Source organism: Euprymna scolopes, chromosome 19 (assembly GCF_053919585.1).
Source record: "Euprymna scolopes isolate OS-2025 chromosome 19, ASM5391958v1, whole genome shotgun sequence".
In the NCBI taxonomy this organism is placed as follows: Eukaryota; Metazoa; Mollusca; class Cephalopoda; order Sepiida; family Sepiolidae; genus Euprymna; species Euprymna scolopes.
Genome location: NC_136500.1, coordinates 114272868 through 114296696, shown reverse-complemented (window position 1 = coordinate 114296696; position 23829 = coordinate 114272868). Strand labels below are relative to the sequence as shown.

Below are 23829 nucleotides of genomic sequence, written 5' to 3'. Positions count from 1 at the left end.
TTGAAAAACTTTTTTATTCATTTATTTGTAGACTGTTATCCTCCTCTCCATAGTTGTTGTTTCACAACGTTTCGACCAACTGTTCTTTCTGTTAACTATTCTGTCAGGTGGTTAACTGATAAAGGCCAGAGGAATAGTTGGCCGAAACATTGTGAAACAACAGCTATGAAGATGAGGATAATAGTTTGCATATAAATAAATGAATATACAAATTACTCATCTCAAAGGATTCCAATTATAAAATGAAAAACTCGGTACATGTAGGAGGTATTATTCTTGCAGTTAGATAAAGTGATTCTAACAAAAAGGTAGTTTGCAAAAAAGATTTTCCTTTGAAAAGAAATTTTTAAATGTCTAAAATAGATGACTTACTAAGACTATAAGACGGATGATGTGATGATAACGATGAACACAAATTAAATTTGAAGTGGCAATTATTTTAAATAGGCAATCAATAAAATATTAAATTAGGAAATATCTCGGCTTATTTGTTTGTTTGTTTTCAATAAAGAGAATTTGTTTTTTGTTTTGCTTTCGTAAAATTTTGTAAAATGTTGCAAACAAAATCCAGGTGCCATACCATTCTGCCAAGGAGTCTCACAAAGAACAACAAAATCCACAATATTATGTTCCATTTCAAGAACGGTGATACTTTTGCCATTCATCACTGTGATGCTAGGGGTGCGCCCAACTTTATCGTACGGCATACCGCCAGAGAAAATTATCAGGGGTTCCCTGAAAGAAAGAAATAAAATGCTTTATATAGCTAAAATAAAAAATAAAACGGAATTTAGTTTTCAACCTGCAAAGAGTACAAGCCAGATATTTCTCATAGAATAAAATAGTTTAATATATATATATATATATATATATATATATATATATGCAAGTAGTTTTAAAATAGCATTTCAGTCAAAGGAAAGTTTACATCAAGCCGATTTCTGATTGTTTCAAAACACATTTTAATCAAATCTAGTATTTAACATACAAAATTGAAAAAAAAAAAAAAAAAAAAATTAAACGTATCAATTTTTTTCCATCTTTTTGACGGTTTAGAATTAAGATTGCTTCTCATCAGAAAAATATAAAACCAAGAAAAGAAACAGCGCATAAAAACACACCTAATAAAGACAGCAAGATGAATCTATAATCACGTAAGAGTTTAAACACTTTTTTTGCATTAATCAATCCAATATTTGAGAAGATATGCTTTTTATTTAACAAAAATGGTGGCTTACAATAAGAAATCTACAGGGGGGGGGGTTAAACGATGTGCATATATAGACGATAGACATTTCATCAAGCGACAAGACGTCTTTTTTATAAAAATATAATTATATTATTTTTTTACATTGAAGAAGCATTTTAAATTCGTGACTAACTGTCGTCGTCTGCGGTCGGACCCCAAAAAACCTTGACTTTGTTTCTTGAAGACAAACTATTTTGCATTTATGCAGAGTTATAACAGATTTTTAATGCTGTACTCTTATATTAGACTCCAACATTTTAAGAAGGCTAAACAATTATTATGTGGATAAAACGTTTACTTCCAGTTTCAATATTTTATGTCATCTTTCAAGGTTCAAATCTCACATTAAACATGTGTTTTTCTTGGCTATAGCATTCCAGTTTTTCCTTTATATATATATAGAGAGAGAGTAGTAGCATTCATATGTCTGTATGTACAACTGTCCTACAGCCCACACCACTGGACCGATCATGACCAAACCTGGCATGATGATAGTCCCCCACCTAAGGGTGGTGCACACCATTTTCCAAGGTAACGGTCAAGGTCATAGCCTATGTATATACACTCTCCTACAGTCTACACCATAAATTTTAAACAACTTAAGCAAAAGTTGTTCTTACAACATCCACTTACTGCAAAGGTGCCTGCAGAGAGGGTGATAAAAGGATGGGTTTTTCTTTTTAACTATGTTAAAATTATTTTAAATTTTTAGCCCCACCCACATTAAAAAAATAAAAAAAAGGTAAACAGAAGATTAATTTTACTTCCGCTAGTATTTAATCATTCAGTGTGGAGGCTGTCAGAATTCTCTTGAGGAAGGGAAGTGTTTAAAGATTTGATTAACAGTAAATACACGAATTCACAAAAAAAAAAAAAAAAAAAAAACTTTCTAGACTGAGGCAGCATTTACTCAAATTTATTACGTGCGGATAATTTAAAAATAATTTGCCCACTTTTTACTTGGCTATCTGAATTTTATTCATGCAAATAATAATTTGACACAGAAACCACATCAAATATTATCTCCTAACTTGGATATATTTTTACACATTTTTTAATAGTTTAAGTGTATCTGTAATCGATTGGAGATTTCAACTTTTTTTTTCCATTGTTGAGACAAATTATATTTTGTGTGTTATGCTGTATGGGTTAATTAATTTAGTTCATAATTTTTATTTTTAAATCATCTAATGTGCGTTGTCCATGCTTTTAAAAAATAATTAAAACATTTAATTAAGGATAAAAAATTTTTAAATATAGATTCTTCTTTTTTAGGGCGATTACATTTTCGTGTTTATATTTGTTTAGTACTTCTGCAGTTTTATGAGCTGCATAGATATAATTTTAAAATCAAATTCCATTCTACCGTATCTTTTGTTTATTAAATTTTTAAGTGAAAATACAGAATAGTTAAGAAAGCCCTCCCCCTCTAAGTAAGAATGGATTTACAGTCCATAAACTGCAAAAGTAGCAAATGGGTTAAGTGTTTACCCCCGCCCCCAGTTATATTTGAAACAGAAAACAAAAAAATAAATTGGAATAATTTCTACATTGTTTTGAATATTTTAAATGTCTTCTACTGTTTTAAATCTTTGCGCTTGTTATCACTTTTATTTAGCCAACCATGAGTATTTTCTATCCTTTGAGTTTATCCCACCCTCCAAATTCTAAAAAAGTCGATACGTTTTGCATGTAGTTGCTAATTTAAGCCCCACCACCCAAAAATGTGTATTAGCCAGCACCCAACCAAATGAGATAAATAAAAAACAAATCATCGTCCTGTGATCAATGTGATCTCCACTTAAATTAAAGAAGGAAGCCCGATTTTGACCAAAGTTAACACATTTATACAACCTAACAAGTGCATTTGAAAAATTTTATCATCATACAAGCAGAAAAGTCTATAAAATTAACTATAGATTCTTTTATAAGACAGAGGCGCGTTTGAAATGAATGTTTCTATTTAGAACACAATTGAACCATGATACTTGACTTTTGTACGTTTAACTTTAATTCAAGTGATTATGTAAAAACAATTTCATAAAATCAACAGTTGGTTCTTTGATACGACAGGGGCGCATTCGAAATGAATGTTTTTGTTTAAAGCAACATTGAATCATGATATTTTACTTTTGCATTTTTAACTTTAAGTTGTCTGTTTTGTTGGATTTTATGACATGTCAATCCTTTAGGTTATTTTATACCGAGTGTCTATGGGTTCAGGGAACCTTTGCCCCCTGCTCTAGCTGTTGTATGAGCAAGTTCTTTTTTAACTGTTTTTGATAAAGGCCAATTTTTTTAAGGTATGAAAGAATGATGCGGGGGATTGTTTTCATCAGAAAAAAATTCTTAATATTTTTTCTTTGTAGAAATTATTCTTTGTTGTTACAAAAGCAGTGCATTCAATTAGTATACATTTTATTGTGAGTTGTGTTTGACAAGGTATACAGATGGGTTGACTTTTTTTTTTTTTTTTTTTTTAAGAGATGAGTGGGTTAAATGTGTCTGGCTTATTTTTATTCTTGTTAGTTTGACTTCTTTTGTTTAGTACTTTGTTCTTGTTTTTTTAATTTTTGGCATTATTTCATGAAGTTGGTTGTTAGATATTCATTCCAGTATATTTGCAATTTCTCTGTTGTGTATGTATAATCTATGTATGGAATTTTTAAATTTGCATCAATTGGAACATATAAGGCAATTTTTGCTGCTGCATCTGCAAATTTGTTACCTTTGATACCAGAATGACTCGGTGTCCAGCAGAAAATAATTTCTTTTTGACTGTTTAATTCTGTTAATTTGTGGAGTAATTTTGCGATTAGAGGGTTGTCCATCTTTTTATTTTTTTATAGCTTTTAAAGTAGATTGGGAGTCTGAAAGGATTATAAATTTGGATTCTTTATTATTGGAGGCTAGACTGAGAGCTAGGACCAGAGCATGTATTTTGGCACTGAAAATTGATGTTTCTTTTGGGAGGTTTGTTTGTTTTTTGGTTGGTTTGTTGAGTATTGCTGCACTGGCTGTTGTGTTATTTCGTTTAGACCCATCTGTATAGATGTGTGTGGTTTGGATACTTCTTTGATTTTATTGAGACCATCATGGTAAGTTATTGGATGGGTATGTTTCTTTTCATGTTTGCTTGAACTTAGATTGATATTGGGGGATACATTTTTCCAGCAAGGGGGTTTTGAATGGGACAGTTTCATGGGTTTTGGTTATGGGTAGATTTGCTTCTTTGGAGATCAGTTTTATTCTGAGTCCAAAAGTTTTGATTGTATTTTCTTTTTTGGTTGAAAATGTGTTTATGATTTGTGTTTAAAGTGCTATTGTGTGCAGGGTTTGTGGGGTTGATTGTTAATTTTATATAGTAGTTTAGACCAAGATTTTGGTTTCTGAGCATTGGAGGGGTTTCATGCGCTTCTGCGGATAGGCTTTCTACAACGAAGGTTTGACACACTCCCAGAGCTAGCCTTAGTCCGGAGTGGCATATTGGGTTGAGGGTTTTTTGATATGACTTTCTGGTGAATGGATATATAAAGCTGCCATAGTCTATTTTTGATCTGATTATTGCTCTATATAGTTTGAGTAGTGTGTTTTTGTCAACTCCCCAATCTGTATGGGGGATGAGTCGTAAGAGTTGTTTTATTGCATTTGGTTTTAATGTAATTGATGCGTGGAATGAAGTTTAAATTTTTTGTCAAATATGATTCCTAGATGGTGTTTGTTTACAAGTGGAATTTTTTCGGTTTCAATCTGTAAGGTTGGATCAGAATGGAGTTTGCATTGGTTACAGAAATGGATACTTTTGTTTTAGTTTTTGAAAATTTGAAACCATTTCTTATTGCCCATTTATTAATTTTATTTATGTTTTTTGTAATTTGGTGTGAATGTATTTTGATCTTTTGATGATTGAGCAGTCATCTACATATTAGGAGCTATATATATCAGGAGAGAGTTCTTTTTTTAAATATTGTCAATTTTGATGATGAAGAGTGTTGTTGACAATATGCTGTCTTGAGGCACTCAGTGATTCTACGGGTCTGATAAAGTAGAGTCTATACAAACTTGGAAAGATTTGCTCGTTAGTTTTTTTTATGAATTCAGGTAGTCTGTCTCTTAGTCCAATGTTGTGGAAATCTTTCATGATGCCATGCTTCCAACTAGTTTCATATGCTTTCTCAAGATAAAAAAAAAAAAACAGATGTTACATGTTCCTTATTAATGACAGCTTCTCTGATTTCATTTTCGAGGTTAGTGATGTGGTCTATACATCCTTGATTTTTTTTGGTATCCACATTGAGTTTTTGAAGTTATTTTGTTGCTATCTAAATAACATGTAAGGCGGTAGTTGGTTATTCTTTCAAACGTTTTGCATAGGCAGCTTGTGGAACTATTGTTCTGTAGTTTTCTGGGTTTGATGTATCTTTTCCCAATTTGGGTATCGGTATTACTGTTGCTTGTTTCCATGAACTTGGGAAATCTTTTGTTTCCCCATATCTTATAAATTTTGAAAAGGAGTTTTAATGATTCAGGTGAAATTTGTTTAAAGAAGCTGTAGTGCACTTCATCTGGCCCTACAGCCGAGTTGTGGCATTTTTCTATGATGGTTTCTAGTTCATTGAGTGAGAAGATTTCATTGTAAGGCTCTTGGGTTTTGGAGTTAAAGTTTATTTTGTATTTTTCTTCATGTTTCTTAAGCATTTGGAATTGTCTATTGTAGTGTTTTTATGATGAGTTTTTGGCAAAAGTTTTAGCTAGTTTGTTGGCAATATTGTTTTTTTCTGTTATTTTCTATTTTTTGTTGGTGAGGAGATATTTGATTGGGTTATATTTTCTAACCATTTTCTAAATGGTTTTGGGTTTAGTGGCAGTGTTGATTTTGTGAGCAAATTGTTGCCAGTAGAGTTTTTTTTGATTTTTAATGGTTTTTCGAGTTTTAACTCTTTGGTGTTTGTATTTTATTAAGTTGTTGATTGTTTTTTAAATTTTCTTAAGGCTGCCTTTCTTTGTCTGGTAGCTATTCTACATTCTGTATTGAACCATGATTTGTTTTTTGTTTTTTTCAGTAGGAGAACTTTTGGGTATGCATTTTTTTAAATATTGTTATGAGTACTTCTGTGAATTCTTCCATTGTTTGGATTTAGTGTTTTGTTAATTGTAGTGAACAGTTCATTGAATTTGTCCCAGTTGGCTTTCTTTGTGTTCCATCTGGATATGTGGTCTTAGATGGAGTAATTGTAATTGATTATAATAGGGTAGTGATCACTTCCACATGGTTCTTTGTAAGTGCTCCATGTATAATCCAAGAAGCTTGATGGATCACACATGGTAAGATCAATGGCACTAGTTGATTTGTTTGTTGAATTGTTGATAGTATGTGGGATTTTTCGATTGAGGAGGCATAAGTCATTTTTGTTAATTAGTTGTTCAATTTTATTTCCTTTTGAGTTTGTGAATTGCATCCACATAATGTACTGTGGCGGTTAAAGTTTCCTAGGAGGATGAACGGTGAAGGTAGTTGTTTGATTAAATTTTCTAGTTCATTTTCATTTATTGATGCATGGGGTATATTGAGCAGATTGTTTTGTATAATTTGACTAGAGTTGTAATTGCTTGGAAATTTGTTTTGACAGAGAAATTACTTTCAGGTATGTCATTTTTTACAAGAATTGAGGGGCCTCCATTAGCATGAAGGTCTGTGTTATGGAAATAGTTGTGTTCATAGTTTGGTGCTTTGAAATTGCTACTGTTTTTGTAGGAAGGTTTCTTGTACGTAGACAATGGCTGGATTGAAGAGTGAAATAAGTATAAGAAGTTTGTTATAATTGGATTTTATTCCACAACAATTTATTGGATTATTTGCTTTGTTTTTTTTTTCTTTTTATTTCTATCCATGAGGTTATTTAATTTTCCTCTAGTTCCATCTCTTTAGAGGTAGAGGGTTTGTCTTTTATCTGAGTTTGTGTCTTTGGTGAAATGTTTTATTGAGATTTTTTCTTTTTTTTTGTTTGGATCTGGATGTCAATCTGGGCCGTGCTTGGGATGTTGTTGTTTTGGCTTCTTGTTCATTTTTCCCATCTTGATTACTTGTGTTTGCCTTCTTTTTTTATCCATAATGATTTCGGTTTTGATTAAGAATTGATTATATAATGTTAAATTGAATTAAAAAATTTTTTTTTGATACTGCAATATTTTAAGTTATAAATTTATATTTTTTACTAGAATATCTTATCCTTTACTTTTCCAGTTTTAACAACTACTCCTTTACTTTTCCATGTTTGAGCTTAACCATATTACTTTTCATGCTTGCATTTTTCTATTGTAATCCATGATTTTTCCAGGCTTCTAATAAATTCACTTGTTTGCTTAATTTCAGTCTTATTTTTTGGCCCCCATAAACATAGCATATACATATGTAATAACAATGTACAGTACTTGTCTGCTTCAATAAAATCCCCCTACTTATCTCCTTTTCATTCTGTCCGTTTCACTTGTTATTTCTTTTTCGCAACAGCAGTAAATTAGTAGCAACATTAGTTGCTGAAGCGACGTGGTTGCTTTGAAAACCAGTCATAAAAAACATCGCTCACCTCCTTACATCTTTTTACGATTATGAACACCAGTAAATTCATCATAACTTTTGTTTTACTGAATGAAAATTGGAAAAAAAATTTTGTCACAATATAGCTGGGAAGGTGATCTATAAAATGTAATAACTGTTTAAAATTTGGTCCAAAAAAAATGAGTGAGTGGTGACACTTTAAAGCAGTTCTAAATGACTAAAATGGCCACTTAACAATATATCATCCAAACACTACCGTGTTTGAATGATATATAAACAAATTTTGAAAGGAGCATAATGGTTGTGCTTTTATATCAAATTTTTGGAGGTTAAACAGTTTTTCTCAATTCTTGGGATAAACCGAGGTCTATAATGTGTATTTGCGTGTGGTACAATGATGGGCGCCCCTTTAGTTGTAGCTGAAATCTTCCACATTAAAAGCCTTGCCTTGCACTTGACTTTGCTCTCATGGAAAGGCAAGTATTGTTGCATCACATAGCTTTAGGAAAGTATGTTAATCAAATCTAATCCTGAGTTCGATAGATGTTTATGGAACTATTGAAGATGTCAATTTGTTGAACTTAATACAATATATGAGAACTGTTTTTTATATGTATTTTTGCTTTCTCTTATTTTTACTGAAGGTTTTTACCCCTCCTCTATCTACTGTTGATTTGAGAAAGAAAAAGAGAGAGACAGAACTTAGTAGTTGGGAGCTTTTTTTTTTTTTTTTTTTCTTGCAAGCTGGTTGCCTTGCAAACCAATTCTGACGATTTTTTGAGTTTTTCAGAGTTTTTGCAATGTGAATAATAAATTCTATATTTTTCTTTAAAAAAAAAAAAATAAATAAATTGTTGTTCACCTCTTTTTTCCAAAATATTCAATTTCCTGCATGACATCCAATATCAATCCAGCTAATTCTATGGAGAGAATTAATGACACCTAACATAAACAAATCAAACTGTACAATGGAATAATCACCCATTCGGATGACACAAAGCTATTACATGTAAGGATCTTTAACAATATGGGATTCATCGTACTGATGCTATTCACGCCAAGGAATGTAATGCTTGGGAGCTGGTGATCAAGGATGAGAAGAGATCTTCCAGAGATGTTCTCAAGATGCAAACACACCCAGATACACCCCCCCCGGTCAAATATAAGGTTACAAGGGTTCCATGCTCAAAATATTGTTACATAATAAAATAAACTAAAACAACAATATAACTATACTTTATTCTGTTATTCTTGCATTACTTGGCAATTTAACTGAAAACACTATTTAGGCTTTGAAATTGTACAAGCCTGCCTACACGATATATTCTATGTGCTCTGATGATGACATACATTGATGCTTTGAGAAGTCAACATGACTTTCTAAGTTTAATTATTCTCTATCTGAAGAATTAATTAATACAGGGTGAAATGATAAAATTGTCATCCTAGAAAAGACGATTCCATTTCCATTTGATGAAAACCAGTTCTCTTTTTTTGGTTACAGACCATCTACTAGTTAGTCAGTTGTGTACAAATCCCAAGAGCAATAGGAGCTTTCTATCATGTCTGAAAGTGATACAATTTTCAATGAGCAAGATTGGAGATGCAGCGATGTACAACTCCTGCTCCCTACCGATCCAAATTATAATGAGACCGTTACCAGCACCATCACAATGGTTCACCAGATGGTTCAATGCTTGAGGGCACAGCTGATCAAAGTTTCCAGCCACGGTTATGTTCTTTGGTATGGTTTTAAGTGAAGGCCACATCATGCCACCTCTTCGAAGTCGTCTTGAAAGTCAACACTGAAGTGTACCTGGATGTGCTGAAGAGTGTGGTGCAAACATTTGGCGTGGCAGCAGGACTTGGCACCAGTCCACAAGTCCTGGTTTCAGGAGTGCTACGACTTTGTACCCTTCTCTCACTGAATGGAGCCCACTGGATTTCTTCGTTTGATCATATGTTGAGAACATCACCAACATGATCTCCCACAACACCAAAGCCAGCCTTATCGTCACCATAATTCAAGCTCCCACAGGCTCTTGGTGAAAAGGCATGCTCCCAGTTCCGGACCCATATCGAGGTGGTGATTGAGGCTGAAGGCGGCTACATTGAATAGATGTCAGCTCTACTACATAATCAACTTACCTGAATTGATTTTTTTCAATAAAAGTTTTAAAATAAATCTATAGTGTTGTTTTCTTTAGGGAAACAATTTTCTCGTTCCACCATGTAGGAGAGTAGAAATGCTGTTAAGAAGAAACTGCTCTTTCTTCATCTGGTTGTTATAGACTTGCTTGTGTGAAAACTTAATATGAACAGAAAGAAAAAAAAATCCTAAGTTAAATGAAGTAAATTTCATTTTGCAATTAAACCTGAACATTTTTCTATTTTGACATCGAAAGTGAAGATTTCCATTTTGTTATCTAAATTTATAAAAAAAAGTATTTAAGTAACATCTGATCTGGTCTATAAAAATGTTGAAAATATCTTAATCGCCTATCTTAAATCCAAGTTGACAGAGAACCAAAAAACTGGACAAACAAACTATTACCCCATGAATACCATTTAATCTTGACATCTCGGAGTAAAAGTTCAGGGTGTCTAAATATATTTGAATAATTAATATCCTGAGACAGCGCAAGTATTTAGACATCAAAGTCCTCCTTTAAAAATTGGCTACTGGAAAAAAGTAAAGAAAGGGAGAAAACAAAAAACCGACATTGAATTGGTTCTTCTGATGCGTCCATCAGATTTAAAGATGAAGATTTTATTTTGAACTGACATGTGACAAAGTGACCAATGAGAGATAAAGCTTCTCAAAGATACAAGAATGAGTCTAAGAAAAGAATGAGATGACAATAAAACTGCACGAGTAGATAAAATCTAACAAAACTAATTTTGTATAATTCATTTTATTTAATTATTTGGGCTATTATCCTCATCTTCTAGTTATTTTCACAACGTTTCGGCCAATTATTCATTCTTCTCTCTAATTCCATCTTCTGTTTAGCTTATTCCTCAGTAGCTGGACACACACACACACACACACAAACTCTCCTTTATATAATAGATTTATCATGGAATCAGTCAGCATTTTCTTTCCAAAATTATATCCAGTGAATTTTTTTACATTTTAGATATTCATCCAGAGCAATGCTGATCAAAAGTAGACTAACTTTATTGGTCTTTGTTTCGTAGTTTTAGTTGGACATACAAACACAGGCGATTGCCCTTTATACAATAGACTAGCTGGGCTACCCGGTGTTGCCCGGGGGAAAATGTGTAACATTTAAATCAAACTTTATACCTCTCTGTTTCTCTTTCCTCTTCTGTTTTAACCCTCCCATTCCCAAATCCTTCCTCCTCTGCCCAGCCCATTCCTCTCTAATTGGATATACACACACATAGATGACTCTCCTTTATATGATAGGTCTCTCTATGAATGACTTGGAATTTTCTTTCTAGATTAATACATAGCACAGAAAAACCGGTCCCTGATGAAATACAGTCCAATTGACCACCAGAAAATAAATTTTTCTAAATTTTAGATATTATGCATCTGAGACAATGCCGGTTAAGACAATATCAACCTTGCAGTGGTTCGTTTGTAGTTTTTAATATATAGCACAAATAGAAGAAATGAAATTGCATTTGAACACACCTACTATTCTTAGGATATTGTGCAAACAACAAAAAACAGCGACATTGTTTTTTTCTCAGATAACACAGCCTTTAAATATATCTGCTCTATCCATGATAATGGGCACTTTGGATTAGCTAACATACCCTTTACCCAATATAATACTGTGTTATTCCTATTTTAGGCTTGTGGGCAACACCATGTACTCTGTCTAGTATACAACACAAAAAATAACAAAGAAAGTTTTTCTCCCAGACAATGTAGCATTTAAACACATTTGCTCTATCTAGAATATTGAGCACACTTTGATTACTATTTACTAATTAACAAATATGATAATCTATTATTACTATTATAAATCATAGACAACATGAATAGATTTTCTTGTATAAAATAGTGTAACAAAACATAGTGATGCTTTTTTTTTTTTTTTCCTTGGCAATGTGATTATTAAACACACCTGTTCTATTCATGATGTTGAACACTTTGGATTGACTAACGTATATCACTTACCTGATATGACACGTAATTGTTACTCGTATTCCTACTGAGCTATACTGTGAAATTTGTCTGGTGTACTAATAATAACAAAAAAAACAAAGTTATTTCTGCTAGGCAACACTATTTAAATACACCTGCTCTATTTAGGATATTGAGTACTCTTCTATTACTATATACCACTTAAATATGATACTGTATTATTATTATGACTTTCTTCCATGCAGAATAGATTTTGTTATACATAGTAATATAATAAAACATAAGGATATTGTTTTTTTCCTGGGCAATGTGGTCTTTAAATATACCTGCTCTACCCAAGATATTGAGCACTTTGCATTATATCACAGATCACTTACCAGATATGACCCTCTTTTTACTCTTATAACACCCAAGTTATACAATCTACATTGTCTAGTATACAACATAACATAAAATAAACAAGTACTTCTTCCCAGGCAACACTGTGTTTTAACACACCTACTCCATCTATTATATCGAACACTCTTCTATTACTATGTAACACTTTCTATACAGCATACTGTAATATTATGATTTCCATGTAATGTCATACTGTAATATGATGTCTATGCAATGTAATACTGTAATATTATTTCTATGCAATGTAATACTGTAATATTATTTCTATGTAATGTAATACTGTAATATTATTATCACGATTCCTGTGTAATGTAATACCATAATATTATAATTTCTATGCAATGCTATGTCATATTATAATATTATTTCTATGCAATGTAATACTGTAATATTATTTCTATGCTATGTAATACTGTAATATTATTTCTATGCTATGTAATACTGTAATATTATTTCTATGCAATGTAATACTGTAATATTATTTCTATGCAATGTAATACTGTAATATTATTTCTATGCAATGTAATACTGTAATATTATTTCTATGCAATGTAATACTGTAATATTATTTCTATGCAATGTAATACTGTAATATTATTTCTATGCAATGTAATACTGTAATATTATTTCTATGCAATGTAATACTGTAATATTATTTCTATGCAATGTAATACTGTAATATTATTTCTATGCAATGTAATACTGTAATATTATTTCTATGCAATGTAATACTGTAATATTATTTCTATGCAATGTAATACTGTAATATTATTTCTATGCAATGTAATACTGTAATATTATTTCTATGCAATGTAATACTGTAATATTATTTCTATGCAATGTAATACTGTAATATTATTTCTATGCAATGTAATACTGTAATATTATTTCTATGCAATGTAATACTGTAATATTATTTCTATGCAATGTAATACTGTAATATTATTTCTATGCAATGTAATACTGTAATATTATTTCTATGCAATGTAATACTGTAATATTATTTCTATGCAATGTAATACTGTAATATTATTTCTATGCAATGTAATACTGTAATATTATTTCTATGCAATGTAATACTGTAATATTATTTCTATGCAATGTAATACTGTAATATTATTTCTATGCAATGTAATACTGTAATATTATTTCTATGCAATGTAATACTGTAATATTATTTCTATGCAATGTAATACTGTAATATTATTTCTATGCAATGTAATACTGTAATATTATTTCTATGCAATGTAATACTGTAATATTATTTCTATGCAATGTAATACTGTAATATTATTTCTATGCAATGTAATACTGTAATATTATTTCTATGCAATGTAATACTGTAATATTATTTCTATGCAATGTAATACTGTAATATTATTTCTATGCAATGTAATACTGTAATATTATTTCTATGCAATGTAATACTGTAATATTATTTCTATGCAATGTAATACTGTAATATTATTTCTATGCAATGTAATACTGTAATATTATTTCTATGCAATGTAATACTGTAATATTATTTCTATGCAATGTAATACTGTAATATTATTTCTATGCAATGTAATACTGTAATATTATTTCTATGCAATGTAATAGTGTAATATTATTTCTATGCAATGTAATACTGTAATATTATTTCTATGCAATGTAATACTGTAATATTATTTCTATGCAATGTAATACTGTAATATTATTTCCATGCAATGTAATACTGTAATATTATTTCCATGCAATGTAATACTGTAATATTATTTCTATGCAATGTTATACTGTAATATTATTTCTATGCAATGTTATACTGTAATATTATTTCTATGCAATGTTATACTGTAATATTATTTCTATGCAATGTTATACTATAATATTATTTCTATGCAATGTTATACTATAATGTTATGTCTATGCAATGTTATACTGTAATGTTATTTCTATGCAATGTAATACTGTAATGTTATTTCTATGCAATGTAATACTGTAATATTATTTCTATGCAATGTAATACTGTAATATTATTATTACGATTTCTGTGTAATGTAATACTGTAATATTATTATCACGATTTCTGTGTAATGTAATACTGTAATATTATTATCACGATTTCTGTGTAATGTAATACTGTAATATTATTATCACGATTTCTGTGTAATGTAATACTGTAATATTATTATCACGATTTCTGTGTAATGTAATACTGTAATATTATTATCACGATTTCTGTGTAATGTAATACTGTAATATTATTATCACGATTTCTGTGTAATGTAATACTGTAATATTATAATTTCTATGCAATGTAATACTGTAATATTATTTCTATGCAATGTAATACTGTAATATTATTTCTATGCAATGTAATACTGTAATATTATTTCTATGCAATGTAATACTGTAATATTATTTCTATGCAATGTAATACTGTAATATTATTTCTATGCAATGTAATACTGTAATATTATTTCTATGCAATGTAATACTGTAATATTATTTCTATGCAATGTAATACTGTAATATTATTTCTATGCAATGTAATACTGTAATATTATTTCTATGCAATGTAATACTGTAATATTATTTCTATGCAATGTAATAGTGTAATATTATTTCTATGCAATGTAATACTGTAATATTATTTCTATGCAATGTAATACTGTAATATTATTTCTATGCAATGTAATACTGTAATATTATTTCTATGCAATGTAATACTGTAATATTATTTCTATGCAATGTAATACTGTAATATTATTTCTATGCAATGTAATACTGTAATATTATTTCTATGCAATGTTATACTGTAATATTATTTCTATGCAATGTAATACTGTAATATTATTTCTATGCAATGTAATACTGTAATATTATTTCTATGCAATGTAATACTGTAATAGTATTTCTATGCAATGTAATACTGTAATATTATTTCTATGCAATGTTATACTGTAATATTATTTCTATGCAATGTTATACTATAATGTTATGTCTATGCAATGTTATACTGTAATGTTATTTCTATGCAATGTAATACTGTAATATTTCTATGCAATGTAATACTGTAATATTATTTCTATGCAATGTAATACTGTAATATTATTATTACGATTTCTGTGTAATGTAATACTGTAATATTATTATCACGATTTCTGTGTAATGTAATACTGTAATATTATTATCACGATTTCTGTGTAATGTAATACTGTAATATTATAATTTCTATGCAATGTTATGTCATATTATAGTATTATTTCTATGCAATGTAATACTGTAATATTATTATTACGATTTCATTGCAATATAATGTAATACTGTAATATTATTATTACAATTCCCATGTTATGTAATACTGTAATATAGCTATTGTGACTCCCTGACAACGCCAAGTATTTTTTCTTGTATAAAAGGTATAACAAAATTTAGTGATATCGTTTTAGCCTTTAAACACAATTGCTCTAACACAAGCATTCGTTTATTACTTCAACAGCTTACCAAATATGATAATTCACTACGTTTAATATGTCCTTAGTCAATGTTGAGTAGTTATTCAGGAGTAAAATAGTGTAACAAACACAGTGACATTGTTTTTCTTAGGCGACACAGCTTGTAAACATAATCCTTACGTGTAAGATACTAAGGTTTTACTATTTTGAATTGTGGACAGCACAATTTCCTTTGTCTACCAAGAATAAACGTTTAAAGATATAAAAAAATGGAAGCATAAAACCTTTTACAAAAATGACCGGATTCTGTATTAAATAACCTGAAAAGGGTTGATTTGAAGTAAAGCAACCAAACTAAACTAAAATAACCTTATAGTGGATAACAAATAACCCCCCCCCAAAAAAAAAACAAAAAAACTTCACATAATTTTTTTTAAAGCTTCAAATTTGCAATCTATATTATAGATAGTACTAGGATCATGCCAAAAGTAAGACCTATTTTTTTTTTTAAACTCAAAAGCTAAAATGTCGAAGAACTCCAAAGACGGTAATGGTACAATTAAAACAAGTGATTTTTTGTGCTTCAGAATTTATTTCTCTACATAGTCAGAACCATTCTTTCAATGCACTTTTGTTAGTGATGAACAATGTCTCAGCCGTAAAAGTTTGGAGCGCATTTTGTCACTCACATACGATGTTGTTACTCTGAAATCAACAAATTTGTCTAATTTTGCTGACATCGACTGCATTGTCTTTGTAAATGTTCAACAGGTGCCGGTGAATGTTATTGGTTCAATTTTTTCAATTAGGCTTCAAAATTATTGGGAAGAATTGAACCAAATTTGTTTCGAAGCACTTTTGGTACACTGAGCATTTCATAGAAGGATCAGAAATCAGAATACTGCCGCTACTACTACTAATAATACTAATTATAAGCACTTATTATATATAAATACTTATACTAATAGGGTCAGTCTGTCCACTCATAATCATCTAAGAAAAATTGAATATTTTTTTTTTTTTTAAAGTAGGAGGGGGGTATGATTTAATGAAGAGTGTTACTCTACAATAGCTTTGTTTTTTAATATTGCAGGCATCAACTGGTATGTTTTAAAGGAGACAGGAAGACATTCCTTAAGAAAATATAAATATTCTACCTACCCTACACATGCAGGGTTTGCACAGATTTTTAATGTTGATTTTCAAGGACTTTTCAAGGCTTTCTCCAGACAAAATTCAAGTTTTCAAAACAAAATTCGGGGTTTGTTTTACAATCTACAGTAATTTGAAAAATTGGTAAAAAATCAAATATACAACAAATAAATGTTACCATAGACAATTATGTTATAATTACCATACAATTACTTTGCAACCTACCTGCCAAAAGTAAGACCAATTTTTTTTTAAACTCAAAAGCTAAAACGTTGATGTGGTGTTTTTTTTTTTGTTTTTTTTTTTAAAAGTAGTTTAAAATGCTTTCAATTTCATGTCAAATATTAACTTTCTTTACAGCTTTTAAAATTCCAACCAAGATAGCTGCCGTCCTGTCCATTTTTTTGCCCTGGCCGACCTCATTTTCGGTTTTCACAATTTGATTTTTTTTTTTTTTGAATGTAGGGGTGTGAGTTGCCTTGGTAGAGTCCCATCCCTACAAGGAAATTTTTTTTTTTAGGGGCAGGGGCATAAAGAATGAAATTTTCAAGGCCTTTTTAAGACATTTTCAAGAAAATTTCTATATTTTTATGGATTTTTCAGGGTAATAATAGAAATATAGCCTTTTCAAGGCAAAAGTAAAAATTCAATGACTTTTCAAGTGTGTACGAACCCTGACACGAATCATTTGAAATATGGCAAAAATGAACATTTCCAGAAAGTTAAAAGAGACAAGACAAAACATGACAGAGAGAAAAAGGAAAAAGAACAGGAAAAGCAAAAGAAAGATAAAACGAGAGAGAGAGAGAGAGAGAGAGAGAGAGAGAGAGAGAGAGAGAGAGAGAGAGAGACAGAGAGATAGGATAAAAAACACAAATGAGCAAAACGGGCGAAAAATAAGAACTTAAAAAAACTATAATGATTTGGCATTTGTGAAATTACAAAAAAAAAAAAAAAAAAATGTCTGGTGTTAAAAGATCAGGTTGTTTGAAGGTACTCACTTCCTAACCTAAATGCAATATACATTGATATTGTGTTTTTGTTTCCTTTCTCTTTGCAAAACTGAATTATCTTCTGCAAAGTTAAAGAACATTTTCTTTAAAACACAATCAAACCAAACTATTGGAATTATTACGGAGTCACTAGTGTAGTGCCCTGTGATTGGATGAAAAACAACCAATCACGGGCTGCCATTCTAGTTTCCTCCCCGACCCCTATTTGCGCGGCCCCTTCGAACTTTCGGTCTCTTTTGCGGTTGGGACCTGATTGCGAGTACATCCATTTCGCCAGCTCTCCGCCACCAGAAATACGGGACGCACATGGAGTCCAAGCCGTAATAGCAGCATAGACCAAGGCCGCACCTTTTCTCTTTCATACCAACTAAGGACACAGGAAAGATTTAATTGATAAACGGACACATCACATCTGTGAGATAAGTTTCCCGCAAACCCAATTGTTTGCAACACCTTTATTTTCCCTTTTTGTAAATACAGTTTTTTTATAACATTTAACTCTGTGTTTGTTTTTCCTTTCTTCTTGACGTCGTCACATTACTTTGTTACCTCAAACGTTTGGGAAATCCCAATAATTTGCAAACAATTGAAACTAGCCTTTTACGCTAGAGACTAAAAATAACACGTGGAATAATTTAACACGAAATAGATTTGTGTAAATTCAATTCAACCGTGACGTCGCTTGAGGAAGGGAATACAAGCCTATGCTATTTTGGTGTTACTACTGGATCTGTAGAGGTTAATTTCGTCCGTCCCCCCTTTTTTTTCTTTCTTTCCTTCCGTTTCCTTCCTTTATTTTGCTTGTAGATATTTGCTCTCAGCAGTATGAATGATTTTAAACAGATAAAGGGCGTTAGAGCCTTGATTTTTAATAGAGATTCCTTTAAAAGGAAAATAACTTCGGCCGTTGATTTAATGTCAGCAGAAGTGTCGCTCAATAACATTTGTTTTAAAAGGCAAGAAGTTCTTATTAACAAATGGTTGACGGAGGTCGACGTAATTAATAATAGAATAAGTGAAGCCTGTGAAAAGGCCGATATCAATTTAGAAGATAGCGGTATGTTGGAAGACGAAAAGTTACAGGCGGAGTTCGTTTACAACATATTCAAAAGGCTCACTGAACTGGAAGAGAATATTTCTCCTTCCAATAAAGAATCGGTCCTAGTACAAAATCCACAAATGCCACTCGCAGCCGCGTGCGTTTCAGCCCCACGGTTGCAGTGTGCTAAATTTAGTGGCATAAGAGCTGGTAAATTTGAATTTAAAAATTTCCTAGCTCAATTTGAGAATTGTGTGGACGCCGTACATTCAAAAAAAGCCAAACTATCACTTTTAAAAAGTTTTTTGACAGGTTACGCGTCTCAGTTAGTGTCTCACCTCTCGTTAGAAGATGAAAACTTTGAAGTGGCCATCAATTTATTGAGAAAGGAGTTTTTGGATATTCCTCTCATTATCGATGAAATTTTTAAACAACTGCTGGGTAATACTCCTAAATATGACCCAGAGTTTGCTAACATAAAAAGTTTTTTGTCAGAAATAAAGGCTGACCTAGCTGAACTAAAGACTTCGTATGGTCTGGATTTTTTTGAAGAAAACACTCCTGGCTACGAACTGATTAGCCATGTAATTTTTTCGAAATTACCCCCAACTCTTCAAAAAGAGATAATAAGAAAAGTTGATAGTAACTATCCAAAAATTAATCAGATCTTTGATAGTTATAATGAGGTCATAAAAACCTTGATAAAAACCAGTTTTAAAAAAACTCCAAATTCCCACCAAGACAATTTCAAATCTAGGGAAGGAAATTATAATAAAAATAATAATGTAAGGAAGGGTGTCCCAACGTTGGAAAACTTTGCTATAAAATCTAGCAAAGTTACTAAGCATTGCAGATTTTGCAGCGTCAATGGACACACTATGAACCATTGTCCAAAATATTTCTCCCTTGAGTCGAGACGTTCTAGGTGTAGAGAAATGGGCTTATGCCTCCTTTGTACAAGTGCCAATCATAGAACAGAAGACTGCTATGGCAAAGGAAATAAATTACCTCGGAGATGTGCACATTGTAAATCCCGAGGCCACGTTACCCCACTTTGTAATGAAACAGATAAGGGTGGAAACAGTCCAACTGCTTCCACGCACGTGTGTGCTAACACTAGCATGCAGGAACAACCCTACATTTTGCCGATAGTAGCAATTACTGTTTTTAAAGGAAAACAAAAATATAGATTTAACTGCCTCTTTGATACAGGCAGTCAAAGAACCTATTTCTCCAGGAATGTTATTGAAAGATTAGGGTGTTATAAATCTCTCCTCACTCCAGTTGAATACGAGGTAAAAACCTTTTTAGGGTCGCAAACAAAAAAATTGAACCAACTTGTAGTGGGGATAGAGGTAACTAAGGGTAGTTCCTTGTCTCTACCAGTTCTTATCGATGATGAATTCGATATGAACTTAAGATTTGATAATTTTAAGTCTGTAAAGAAAAATTTAATTAATTTAAATTATACCCTGGCCTTTTTGCACAAAAAAAATGACATTCGTGTACATGGCCTTTTAGGCATTGATGTGATTCAATTCATGAAGAACATCAAAATGATAGACTGCATGCAGGGCTCTGCATGGGAGTTTCCTGCAGGCATTTCCCCGTTTGGCAATTGCCAACATTTTTTGTATGATAAACAGTGTAATCCTAAGAAGATTAAGAATAAGGATCTCCACAATTATCATGCCATAGTCTCCAAATACTCTACGTGCTCAGACATTAGGGTAAATTTTGTAATGAACCCGATAAAGAGCTACCCTGATCCCCTTGCTGAAATATTTGATGAGAGTCAAGTAGAAAGAAATTTAGAGAAAATGTTTGATGTAGATTCTCTAGGTATATCATCGGAAGACGAGGCTACTTGTAATTATGACAAGAGTAAAATTATGGAATTTGAAAATTCCATTGAATTTAAAAATAATGCGTATCATGTGAAACTCCCCTGGCATGATGACAAAATCAAGTCTGTACCTTCCAATCACAGAATTGCACTTTCAGTGCTAAACAGAGTAGTAAACAAGCTCGAGCAACAAAAATTACTCGATGACTATGCTGAAATATTTCATCAACAGGAGCAGGAGGGTATCATCGAACGTTTTGAGGTAGCTCCTGAGAATTTTTCAAAATACATTTGGATACCACATAGGCCTGTTTTCAAGATGGATGAGCAGTCTACTACTAAGATTAGACCTGTCTTTAACTGCTCCCTGAAGACTAATGGTAAATATTCTTTAAATGAAGCAGCTTATCCTGGCATAAATTTAATGGGAGATATGCTGGAATTACTATTATTATTTAGATCTAACAAATATGTGATGTTAGCAGACATTCGTAAGGCTTTCCTTATGATCAAACTCGGATCTCTCGAAGACCGTAACAGGTTTTGTTTTTTTATGAAGGAAGGCAATAGACTGATTTGTTTTAGATATACCACTATTATTTTTGGGTTTAACGCCAGTCCCTTCATTTTGAATTTCATAATAAAGCACCATGCCCGAATGTTCCCTGCTGATGACTGCTCTGACATGTTGAAGAAAAATTTCTATGTGGATAACCTGATTAAAACAAGTAACTCTGTTGAAATGTTATCAAACCTCTATACAACGGCCAATCATCGTATGGAAAGAGGTCATTTTAATCTTAGATCATGGAATACGAATTGTGAGGAACTTAAAACCTTAATGATAAAAGATCAGAAACTCGTAGAACATGGCTGTGAATTGGAGAAAGTTTTAGGCTACAGGTATTCCACATTAGAGGATACACTTCAAATTTCTAGGTCATCTATTGATCAGCAAGTTACCACTAAAAGAGGTATTTTAACTCAAACTGCAAGGGTTTTCGACCCACTATCTCTGTGTCTACCTGTTACTATCAGAGGCAAAATGCTCTTGAGAGATTTGTGGTCGCAGAAATTAGACTGGGATGATGTTGTGCCCGAGGAATACCAGGCTTTATGGTCTGCTTTATCACGGGACCTTTCCAAGCTGGATTCACTGCAGTTCCCTAGATTTGTAATCAGTGAAGCCAACCCAGCCGATTTGTTTATATTTTGTGATGCCTCTAAAGGGGCATATGGGTTTGTAGTTTATAGTGCACAAAATGGCAAGTCCCATTTGTTATTTTCCAAAGCTAAGGTGGCTCCTATGAAGCCCAAAAGTTTACCTACGCTGGAATTGTTGGCTGTGTTTTTGGCCATCAAGTGCTTATTACCTTTGTTGAAAGCCTACTCCCAAATTGAGATCAGAGATATCGTTATATCTGTTGATGCACAGGTTGTGCTGTCATGGCTTTTGTCTGACAACATCAAAACTAAAAACCTGTTTGTAAGAAACAGACTAAAAGACATCCAACAAATGACTGAGGAACTAAAAGAAAAAAGATCGTTAACTGTAAAATTCAGATACGTTCCTACAGATCAAAATCCTGCCGACTTGCTCACAAGAGGAGTAACCTTTGAAAAATTTCAGCAGAATTTAAGCCGCTGGACTTCGGGTCCTGAATGGCTTAGTAAAAGTCCCATAGAATGGCCATCAAGTGAACTTCAGTGCCTAAGCTTAAAGAATAAATCTATTATACAGCCTACGTCATTAAATTACACTGTAGTTAATGTTGAGCCTCAACCGGTGGTACCCTTTGGTAGATACTCAGATCTCAATAGATTACTTAACGTTACTACCAACATATTTAAGGTTAGAAATAAAATCAAACATATAGACCTAGATCCCAGCAACTGTGCTAAAATTTATTTACTTAAGGTAATGCAACAACAAAGCTTTCCTACAGAATTTGCTTACCTGCAATCGCCTCAAGGTAAAGAAGTACCTGAATCAGTAAAAAATTTAAATTTATTCTTAGATGAAAGTGGAATCATCAGAACTAAAGGTAGAATAGGTAAAGTCACTACTTATGATTATGAAGTTATCAATCCTGTCTTATTGGCTAAGGATCATGATTTAACTGAACTTATCATCGTAGAATACCACAAAAGATGTAAACATCTGGGAATTCAATCAACCCTAACTAAAATCCGCCTTTCAGGGTTTTGGATACCCAAGGCAAGACAAGCCGTCAAAAAAGTACTTTCAAAGTGCATCTTGTGCAAAAAATTTAATAGCCTTGCGTTTAAGTATCCTAAGGTTACAAATCTTCCCAAACATCGTGTGAATCTCATTAAACCATTTTTACACACTGGGATTGACTATACGGGACATGTTTGGGTGAAAGGTGATGAAGGTGTAAGTAAAATGTATATGCTTATATTTACTTGCCTAAACATTAGAGCAGTACACATAGAATTAGTTAAAGATATGAGCACTCACTCGTTTATCCTGGCTCTGATCAGATTTACAAATATGCATGGAATCCCATCTCATATTTACAGCGATAATGCCAGATCCTTTATAGCTGGTTGTAACCTTATAGAGGAAGTTTTTGCCTCCTCTGAATTTAATGAACACTTCCAAGTGTATAATATTAAGCATATCAGAATACCTTTATATGCTGCTTGGGTGGGGAGCACATGGGAACGCATGATCAGAACCATTAAATCTTGTTTGTATAAAACAATTGGGCGATCTCGAATTAAATATTTTGATCTCCTTACTATAATTTCGGATATTCAAAATGCCATAAATCAAAGACCTCTCACTTACAGGTGTTCTTCGGATTCAGACCTCGAAATAATAACCCCCAACTGTTTTCTTCGTCCTAATGCCAATTTAGGACTTGTACTAAAATTAGATGACCAGAATGTTTGGAAATCTGACCCTCCTTCAAGATTAAATGTAGTAAAATCCATTGAAGCACGGGATTCTATGCTAACTAGATTCCGTGAGCTTTGGTATCA

At 31.9% G+C, this 23829-nt stretch overlaps 1 protein-coding gene across 8 annotated transcripts in view; it reads right to left on the bottom strand.

The window, feature by feature from the left end:
- Positions 1-23829, bottom strand: part of LOC145239883 (syntaxin-binding protein 5-like) — a 678091-nt gene that overhangs the window by 229886 nt on the left and 424376 nt on the right. For all 8 annotated transcript variants that reach the window (XM_080103493.1, XM_080103494.1, XM_080103495.1 and 5 more), the window contains exon 10: positions 581-735. In XM_080103493.1, the coding sequence (XP_079959619.1) occupies positions 581-735 (155 nt within the window). The remainder of the gene's footprint in view (positions 1-580; positions 736-23829) is intronic.